Genomic DNA, 10,640 nt, shown 5'->3' with positions numbered 1-10,640 from the left:
GCGCCACACATTCTTAAAACAGACCAATCAACCCGGTGTAAACTAACCAATCAATCTGGTTAAACATTAAACATTAAGATGTTGTGTACCTCCCATACACAACGTCAATCAGCCATTAAACATGAATTAGTCACAAAGCAGCAATTGATACCTCCCATATACAACATCAATCAGCCACCAAATACAATTCAAAATTTCCATTGACTTCCATATACAATACTTAACCTATCCATATTAGCGACGGAACACCAACTGAAACACAATTGAAAATTTGCATCTGGGCAGGGCTGCGAGATCTAGTTCTATTCCTCTCCTCAGTGGTACTGCGAGCTCTTGCTATCCCCATCTCCTCGGCGGTGCCTGCTACCTGTACGAGGAGGCCGAGGTGCTCTTCACAGGTCGCGTCTCCACCATGACCGCAAGGCGTTCGACACTTTGCTCGCAAGGTACCATGGATAGCGGGGACGAGCATTTTTCAACAACCTCATTTGTTCACCGGATGATTTTTCGTCGAATGACGAAGAGTTTGTGGTTACTGCATTGGTAGTTAATAACCACATTGCTAGGCACCGGCTTAGGTTCAGGGAATCAATCCTAGGCCATGCTCCGGCGCTGAACCGCAATAGGGAGAGCAGTCATGCCCTACTGAATGCCGATTAATTTGAGAATTCCCCGCTCTTCAAACCCCATCTTTCCTGGCGAAGCTTCTGTATGGCGAGGCATGTGTTCAATCGTATTCAAGAGGGAGTGATAGCATTTGATGATTACTTTGAGTGCAAGGAGGATTCTCTTGGCAAGGTTGGTTTCTCCTCTTATCAAAAATGCACTTGCATACGGAATTCCCGGTGATCTTTTGGATGAGCACATTCGTATGAATGAGTCCACATGTCTCAAATCAATGTACATGTTCTACAAGGCCGTGGTGACAGTGTTTGTCCCTGAGTACGTGAGAGAGACCAATGCCATAGATACAAACCGGTTGTTGGCGATCACTGCAGATAGAGGCTTTCCGGGAATGCTTGGCAGTATAGATTGTATGCACTGGAAGTGGAAGGACCATTCATTTGTTTGGGAGGGGCAGTACAAGGGACATGTAAAAGGTTGCACTGTCATACTACAAGCGATTGCTTCAAAAGATCTTTCGATATGTCACTCTTTCTTCGCCATGGCCGGTTCTCACAATGGTATCAACGTGCTTCAGCGCTCTCCAATGTTCACAAGGCTTGCAGAAGGCCATTGCCCAGATGCCAACTTTGAGATCAACGGCCACCATTACAACAAGGGATACTACCTAGCTGATGGTATTTATTCTCGTGGTCAACTCTTGTGAAGACAATATCCAATCTAGAAAGAGAGAAGAAACAGAGATTTGCCGAAGCACAAGAGAGTGCTAGGAAAGACGTGGAGCGTGCTTTTTTCTGTGCTTCAATCTCGATGGGGTATCGTTTGACACCCTGCACTCACATGAAGCACCGAGAAGTTTTGGGAGGTGATGACTGCTTGTGTGATCATGAATAACATGATCATGAAGGAGGGGCGTGATAACAATATCTACGACCAAGACTTTGAATATCAGGGTGAAATTGTTGTGCCTGGACACCAAGAACCGGCAACGTTTGAACAATTCATCGAATTTCATTTGTGAAAGGTGTGATTGGCATAATGATATGCAACTCCAAAATCACTTGGTTGAGCACACATGGAGTCACATTGACAACCAATAAATGTATTGGTTCATTTCAAACTATTTGCAATGTTTAGTTAAAAAATACTAGTACACATTTATACATCGGCCATGTTGAGCGCACTGACAACGACAACGCGTTCCGCAGAAATGGCCGAACAATGCCTCTTTGCTATACCTAAACGGATAAAATCCAGAGAAATCGGACGTCCGTTTGGGCTGGAGTTGGCCTAACTGCAAGTCCTTAAATCTGCTACATCCATGATCTCCCCTTGTGGAAAAAGAAGAGAAGACCTCTACATACACGCGTACGTGCAGCCGTGCAGGAGGCTGGGAAATCTGACTCGCTCACCCGACACCGTTGATTGGCTTGCACACAATCGGATGGCCGATCGACCACTGCACTGCCTCCTCCAATAATGCAGACCAACCGATCGATCCACATCCACTGAGGCAGTCAGCCAGTCATCCTCTCCCGCCATCACCAAGTCACCAACCACCAGCAGCGGCAGCGGCAGCAGTGCCAGGAATGACATGATTGCACGGTTCCGGCGATCCGCCGGCCACGTACTCACTCGCCGACGTCGCATGCCATGCGCAGTCACGCATCGCCATGGAACGAACGAGGATCCCCCTCTGCTCCCCCCTGCTCCCAGTGTCACATCCGTCGCCCTCTCCCAGCTCTCTGCCACCGCATATGCGCCCCGTCCGGTAGGTGCGGCTAGCCTCTCTCTCGCCCGCCATAGCCCGCCCCCACCCCGCAGCCAGGACCGCGGTGGGGGCTCCGCCACTGCGCCGCCGCACATGCTCCCGGGATCGATCGGTCGATCGGATCGCTCGCTCCCTTCCCCACCGCCTGCCACTGCAACCCCGCCGCTGCCTACTCGCTTTGTTTGTTCCCCTCCCCGCCCGGTAAAACGCACGCGCTGCTCCTCCGACCGGCCTCGCCACTGCGGTGCGCCGCTCGTTTTCACCGCGCCGCTCTCCTAGCTTTTACCCCGGCACCGGCTGACGCCCGCCTCGGTCACCCGCTGTTAAGTGCCCGCCTGCGCCTCGCTCGACAGCGCGCACAGGCGCAGCGCGAGGCCGCATTCAACTCGCCTGGGCCACCACCGCCGCGCTCTCCTCTCCTCTGCCCGCCACCTCCATATCATCATCCCGCCCGGCCGCCCTCCACCTCGCGCCGACAGACGTAACAACCCACCCCGCACCGCTCTGCGCGTGTCCGCCCCGCCTCCACTGCTGGCATTTACGTGGCGCTTCTGCTGCTGCCGCTGCCGCTGCCGCTGCGCTTGCTCGCGCGCGGAGCGGGACGACATGAGCCGCGGCGCGCACCGGGAGATGCCGGCCGCGGGCGGGGGCGGGGGAGTGGGGACGAAGCTCAAGGCGACGCCCCGGGCGCTCTTTTCGTGTGGCATCTTCAGCACCTGCACGCACCCGGCGCTCAGCCCCACGGCCACGCCCAACAACAATGCCGCGGCGGGGAATGGTGGGGTGAAGGGTGGCGGTGGTGGTGGGTCGGCCACGCCGGGCGGCGACGCGTCACCGGCGCTCGTGGAGGCGGTTGCGGCCTCGGCGGTGCCGTCGCCGGTGCAGTGGCATCGTCAGAAGCAGGTGGTGCACGGGGGTAATGCTAACGGCAGCAACGGTGCCGGGCCGTCGTCGTTTTCCTCGTCCTCGTCGAGCTCCGCGTCGCAGAGTTTCACGCAGTGGCGGCTGCCGGTGCACCACCCGCAGCAGGCGGCCTCGTCGGCGTCCGCGGCGGGGGCAGGAGCGGCCAGCCACGCGGTGGCGGGCAGCACGGAGGAGAAGTTCGCGGCGGGGGATGTGGTGGCGGCGCTGCGTGCGGTGGAGCGGGAGATGGAGGCCACCGAAACTTCAAAGACGGTGCCGGCTGCCGTTGTTGCCGGGGTGGTGGCCGCGGTGCGGGATCCGGCGACGGCGAGGCTGGCGGCGAAGGTGCTGCTGGTGATGCTCCTGGAGGAGGGGAACCGGGAGGCGGCGGTGGAGGCCGGCGCGGCGTCGGCAGGCGTGGAGGCGGTGGCGGCGTCGGGCCCCGCGGGCGCCACGGCGGAGCGCGCGCTGGCAGCACTCGAGCTGCTCTGCACGGCGGCCGGGGGCGCCGCAGCCGTGCGCAGGGAGGCCCTGGCGGCGCCCGTGCTGGCGCGCGCCGTGGAGGGCATGTCCGGGCGCGGGCGCGAGTGCGCCATCGGCGTGCTGGCGGCCATCTACGGCGGCGAGGAGGCGGCCGGCGCGTCCCCGCCGCCGCCGGAGGTGGTGAAGGCGGTGGTGGGCGCGATGCAGGGCGAGTGCAGCGCGCGCGGGCGGCGCAAGGGCGCCCAGCTCCTCCGCGCGCTCCAGGAGGGCGGCCGCCTCGGGCTCGCCTGGGACGGCGTCGGCGGCTCCTGATGAAGCGACGAGCAACCGGCCGCCTCGGCGTCGGCCACACTCCACTCCACTCCACTGGAGTGAAGCTCGAGTAGAATGGTACGCACCCCACGCGCAGTGACGGACTGACGGGACGGCTGATGATCAGCGGGCGGACTGGATCTGATTAGGTGGCCACTGTTGCAACAGCCTTGGGTGATTGATTACATTACATTACATTAGATAATAGAGGGATTGTCTGTTTTACATCCGACTGAAATCCAATTCCATTTCAGTCATATATTTCCACCGTGTTTTACATCCGATTGTCTCTTGTCTTTCCCTCTCTCTTCCTTTAAAAATCAAAAAGAGACCCTGAGAAAGACTAAACGGGCCCCCGCTTTAAAACCCCCAAAAAGAACAAGCTGCATAACCTCTCCATCGCACACAAGAACAAGAAGCAAACACGGCGGGGATTCCTCCAAGGGAGCAGAGCTGGAGAAAGACATGGATTTCCAGGTGAGAGACCTCTCCGGCCAAACTTCTCTGCGTCCCTTTCACTAACGCTCCTCCCATCTGCGAGAAACAGCTCCCTTCACCTTCTTCTCAGCATCTGCATGAAAACAGAGGGGAAGTTACTACACCTTTGCAACAAAAGTAAGAAACCAGAACAGAAAAGGAGCATGGGGTCGTTGGATGAACATAGACATGAAAAAGCAAGATCAAAATCAACCTTTACATAGTGGAATTACAGCAAGTTTTTACATTGATTTTGCACTAGATTTACAGTGCATTAGCAACAGTTTTATAGTGCAATAGCAGTAGATTAATAGTGAATTAGCACAAGATTTACAGTAAAATGTTCACAGTAAAACATGCTACTATATATTCCGATGAGATATTGCAGTGAAAACCACTGAAAATTACACTGTAAAACAGGGCAAATAGTATGAATTACAGTGTAAAATAAATGTAAGTACACTGACATTACACCGTAAATTACATTGAATAAATTCCAAAATGAAAATTACACTACAATATGGACTGGAATTTTCAGAACATGGCATTGCAAGTACACAGGTATTTCAGTTATAAAAGCCCCTTCCATGTCCAATCTACGCAGACCAAATGATTTTCCAGTAGATTTAGAATGCATAACATTTATAGTGCAATAGCAGAAGATTTACAGTGAAATAGCAGAAGATTTACAGTAAAATGTTCACAGTAGAACGTACTACATATTCCAGTGGAAACCACTGAAAATTACACTGTAAAAACAGGGCAATTAGTGTGAGTTACAGTGTAATTACAGTATAAAAAAATGTAAGTACACTGACATTACACTGTAATTTACATAGAATAAATTACAAGATGAAATTACACTACAAATTGGACTCGAATTTTCAGAACATGGCACTGTAAGTATCAAGAAGACACACTGTAACCTATCTTGGTTGTCAATTACATAATGCAAGATGCCGCGAAAAATTCATCTCTAGCTTGTAATTTAGATCTTTGTTGACACTTTACATAGCTCAGAGGAAACACTGAAATTCAAGCAAAAAACAATAGCTTTGCTTAAGAACATGATACTGAGTACTTCCATTTTTTCTTAAAATTTCAGGAACAAGAAGCTGAAGGAAACGAAGGGAAGCAAGAATGCGAGGACAGGAGTCATACCTGCAAGATGAAGAGGATGCACTCCTTCATGTAAGCCAATAATTGCTTCTTGTGGAAAATAAAATAAAGAAAGCAAGGATCAGGTTGTTGTATCTAACTGGTTTATAAAAAATCGTATTTACAGAACGGGGCGTACACATTTACTGAACTTCTTCAAGCGCAGATGATGTACAAGGTAAAAAAGGAAATTGGAAACATTGCAAAAAGAGCACAGCCTATAAACACAAAAATTATACTTATGCATGCATTTTACCGCCCTACCTAGCAGGAAAATTATTCTGGATTCCAGGGAAGTACAGAAACTGATTACAATCTGGCGAACACTGCAACCAGCAATTATCAAACATGAACACACAACGACACGGTACGCATTGCCCTCCAGATTAAAAAAGAATGCCCAGATGAGACTATTTTGCGTATATATGACTATAACACTGGTAGTGTGATTGAATGACAATGTTTGTGGGTTCACTTGTTGATGCAGGGAGAAACTGTGATGATGACTGTTCACAACCCATGGGATGTCAGTCTATTTGACAACATGGAACCTGACAAGGTAAACTCACATGATAGTTAAGATGGCTGACTTGGACTAGCTAAAAAGTAACTTCTGGTGAAAATAATCCTTAAGATGGCTAAAACTAACAAACAATAAATACAGGAACCTGAAGAATCTGCATATGATACATCTGCAACACAAGCAACAGAGAAAGGGCTAAATCTACAAGCAACAGAAAGAAGTGAAGAGACAGAAAAACAGCAGCAAACTCAAACCGAAGAAGACAAGGAGTACCTAGATCTTCCTACGAGATGTTCCTATAAGATGTTTCATGTACAGAAAACGAATTTACAGTTAAGTGTACACAGTAAATAGAAATCAAACTCCTAGATCTTCCTACAAGATGTTTCAGAGAATTTCAAAGAGAGTAAACTACAAACCATACTAGAAAAACTGGAATTGCCCAACATACCTACAGTATTTACAATGCCATTAACACAGTAAAAGCATACAAGCTGACTGTAAAAGAAAGAAAATAAAATACTAACCTAATAAACAGGCATGGAATTACCAAATAAACACACACTAATTACAATATCAAGAGCATAGTAAAAAGCATACAACCTTACTGTAAAAATATACGAGAAATAGAGAAACCAATTTTCTAGGCCTAGAAACTAGGTATTACCCAATATACTAATTACAGTAACACGATCACACTAAAAAAGCAGTCAAGCTCACTATCAAAAGGCTACCCTAAAAGCAAGGTACAACTTGGAATTTCCCAGCATACATGCACTAGTTACAGTTGAATGAGCACGGTAAAAAGCCTCAATGCTCACAGTAAGTTGCTTAAGTTGCTTTCAATCTTACTGTAAAAGACCAAAACTAATTACAGTACAAAGTAAAGATGCATGAATACAGAAATAGGACCATAACCAAAAAAACATATTTACATACCACACTACGGTCTCCTGCAGTAGTTATCTTCCGTTTCAAATATCTAACTTTCTACAAACCAAAAAAAAGAGAGTAAAATAAAAGGTATACTAGCAAGATGCCCATGCATTGCACGGGACATCAAGATGCATTTCTATGAGTAGTTTATCTTGTGAGAGAAAAGGATGAACGAGGGAAAGCCTTATTTGCAAATGTGGAGAGGGGTGTGGGTATCATTTTGCAAAATTGTCATAGTTTCCTTCCTATCCGTCAGATATAAATCGGACGGCCTATATTGCAGGATGGCAGGCACACCATCAACACCAACTCTGTTTTTTATAAGAGTAGAGATAAGAACATATGGGATATGAAAACAAAAGATATATAAGAACACTTGTGATATGAAAACAGAGAAGAACATCGAATAGACGAGATCAAAAAGGCAAATCAGAAAAGTTTACTTACATGATTCACATAAATGTTGAACAATTGTGTGTCAAAAGTGCCATCATCCATAGAAGATTCCAACAGAGAGCAAAAAATAACTAAATTAAATAATTTGAAAGCGGAAAAAGCAAACTAAATAAGGAATAGATGTTAAAAAGGTGAGAAAATAAACCTGAGACATTTTAAAACAAACAGCATCTGCAAAATCGTCAGAAACAAAAGGATTATATGAACATTCAACACTGTCATCAGGAGAAACGGCATGGGGTCCCTGCCCACAAGCTTTACGCAATCTTGCCATCCAAACAAACCAGAACTGCAACTAACAAAAAGATAAAATCAACAAATTTACATAGAGAATTACAGTGTAAATGCAATGACAATCTAAAGTACTTACATAATGGAAAATTCAAAAAACACTAGTGTAAATACAATGTAAAATCATATAAGTTACACATGGATATACAATGTAAGCACATTAAAATATGAAGCGTAATTACTGAAAATTACAAGGATACACAGTCCAAATTTACTAAAGATACAATAAAAGGACAGACCCAGTGCATAGAAGCTCCCACAGAAGGTGGGGTCTGGGGAGGGATTATAGGAACCTAGTCTTACGACGCGAATTTTGAGGACATGCGGCCACACGAGGTCGTTATCTCGTGCGTCGGCAGCGCGTCGCGATCGGCAGCTAATATAGCAACTCCTCCCCACTAGCAAATACGGCACAGTGTTTTATTTGTTCTTAGCCGGGATATGCCCACTATACGCTCTCATTTATGGGCCAGTATGCATTTACTCTTGTACAAATACAGCGTTGTCCATTAGCTAGTCGACACGCTGGGACACCCGTTCGGTGGTGTGGTCATAAACGCCCTGACGTCGGGTCCACCATCATTTAGCAATCAATTAATCATGGGTGTGGCATTGATGGGGCACATCGCCTTCTCTTATTGGTGCATTCAAGTGCATGGCGGACGACGACTGGGCGATGACTCATGACTCCACTCTCTCTTACAAAAAATATGTGTTTGCATCTGTTTCTTGATTAGAGACAGTCTAATTACGACGGCGGGGGGTACATAATTAATTGCACTTAGCAGCTCCCGCCCTTGCATGGGCAAGCTGGACGTACTAACCGATACATGCATATTGCTAGAGATACTGTAACATACGAAAAGGAAACGGCATTCCCTACGCAGAGGGGATACAGCCCATGTGTGACTACGACATTGCCCTGTTCATGGCCATGGCAATGCGGTGGGTACATCGAACTCCACTGAGCGGCAGCAAGACGAAGGCATGTATGAGTACGACACTACGTACGCAGGACGGGGTGGTGCTTCAGAACTTGAGCTATACGAGATGGACGAACACATGCTTTGCAAGCCCAGATAATCTGAGAATAATGGAGAATGGGAGAAGCTTGGAATGGCCATCCAAAGCAAGGAAGGATGGCGTTTAAATAGCCAGCGAGGAGGGTCGCCCAGCTAGCCGTTGCGACTGAACGGTGACCAACGCGATCTCCCTCACACGCCTGATGCGGGTAGCCGTTGTCACTGCCGGGCAGTAAATGCGGTCGCTGCCTTCTTTTTCAGCTAGCCGTTGTCACTACCAGATGCCATGTGGGCCTTCACTGATGCGCAGAGATTAATACGAGAGCTATACGAGATGGGATACGCTGCCAAGTGGCCTTTATACGCGAACATCGTATTGGAGTTAGCACGAATCGCGTGGGGACTACAGGTGCGGATAACGATCTCGCGTGGCCGCATGTGCACACGCGATTTATCGCCTAGTCTTACCCCTGCGAAGTCCAAATTTACTAAAGTTACAATATGATTACAAATACAAATTACAGTCCAAATTACTCAACCTGCAGGGTAATTACACTGACATTACAGTGTAATTAACTCAAAATTACTGAACTTACAAATACAGGATTAGAAAATTACAGGATTAGAAAAAATGACAATAAACAAGACTGGAAATATAAGGAATACAATCCAAATTACTGAAAAAGAAACACTGTAATTACAGGGATATACAGTTTAAACCTGAGAATATGGAAGTTTCAGATCACATGGCAGTAAAGTTGCAGGGTTACTGCAAAAAATATTCAGATTACTATAAGTGACATATTACTGAAAAATACAGTCCAAAACCACTATAATTTAACTGAAAAAAAATCAGCCCCCCAAACAGATTACAGGGCAAAAATGCACATTAAATTACACTGAAAGTACACACAGATTCAGTTAAAAACCAAAATTGCTATTACACCCACCACACATACAGTGCGGGGCGGCGCAATGGCTGGCGGCGGCGCCCTTCCGGCCCAGATCTGGGCCCTTTTGGGCCCCATCTGGGTCTGGGCGGGCCTGGCGTAGGCTTTCCGGCGTCATCTCCGGCGGACGGAGGTGTGGCTCGGGCTGGGGATGGCGGAGACGGCGGCGCGTGTATTGCAGCGCGGCAACGGGAATTTCACGAGCCTGCTTCGGGCTCGGCCTGGCAGGGGTGCCTGATTTGCTCCTGAGCTGCGTCCGGTCGGTTTCCGCCGAGAGTGGTGGAGGTTGTCCCCTCCCACGTTGCTGCTGACCCTGCTGCTCCTCATTTCCGGTTGTTTTCTCTCGTTCCCGCCGGTCTCGCTTCGATTGCCTCGGGGAGACGGCGATGGTGACTGCAAGACCGTGGTGGCGCACATTGGTGGACGACAAGTATGGTGGAGCGCGATGGATCGTCCGGGGTCGTGGTTGGTTGGCGGTTGGGAGAAATCCTTGTTGGCTTGTCCGGCACCGACGTGGTGACGCCCGTGGGCGCCGCCGTGCCTTCCTGAAGGGCGTCGGATATACCCCTTCCCCCACGGCCCTTCGCGTACCGGGGGAAACCCTAGGACATGTCCGGGTAGCAGCGTCGTTGGCGTCGCGTTCCTTCTTGAAGGTGTTGCTTGGTATGCGGCGTTTCGGGGTGCTAGGAGCGTGGTGGACTTCTCCAGCGGGCGCAGCGGTTGCGAGTCATCTT

General features: G+C 48.8%; 1 protein-coding gene across 1 annotated transcript; it reads left to right on the top strand.

Annotated features, from left to right (window-relative positions):
* Positions 1 to 1,913: 1,913 nt before the first annotated feature.
* On the top strand, positions 1,914 to 6,766 carry LOC119291482 (U-box domain-containing protein 25-like). The gene is made up of 6 exons (XM_037570246.1): positions 1,914 to 4,171; positions 5,676 to 5,761; positions 5,856 to 5,906; positions 6,000 to 6,095; positions 6,216 to 6,287; positions 6,393 to 6,766. Exon 1 carries the CDS (start codon positions 3,002 to 3,004, stop codon positions 4,091 to 4,093), a length of 1,092 nt encoding a protein of 363 aa, XP_037426143.1. The 5' UTR covers positions 1,914 to 3,001; the 3' UTR covers positions 4,094 to 4,171; positions 5,676 to 5,761; positions 5,856 to 5,906; positions 6,000 to 6,095; positions 6,216 to 6,287; positions 6,393 to 6,766.
* Positions 6,767 to 10,640: the final 3,874 nt, after the last annotated feature.

This window comes from Triticum dicoccoides, chromosome 1A, assembly GCF_002162155.2.
Source record: "Triticum dicoccoides isolate Atlit2015 ecotype Zavitan chromosome 1A, WEW_v2.0, whole genome shotgun sequence".
NCBI classification, from domain to species: domain Eukaryota; kingdom Viridiplantae; phylum Streptophyta; class Magnoliopsida; order Poales; family Poaceae; genus Triticum; species Triticum dicoccoides.
The sequence above is the reverse complement of the archived record's forward strand: the minus strand, read 5'-3'. Positions and strand labels throughout refer to the sequence as shown.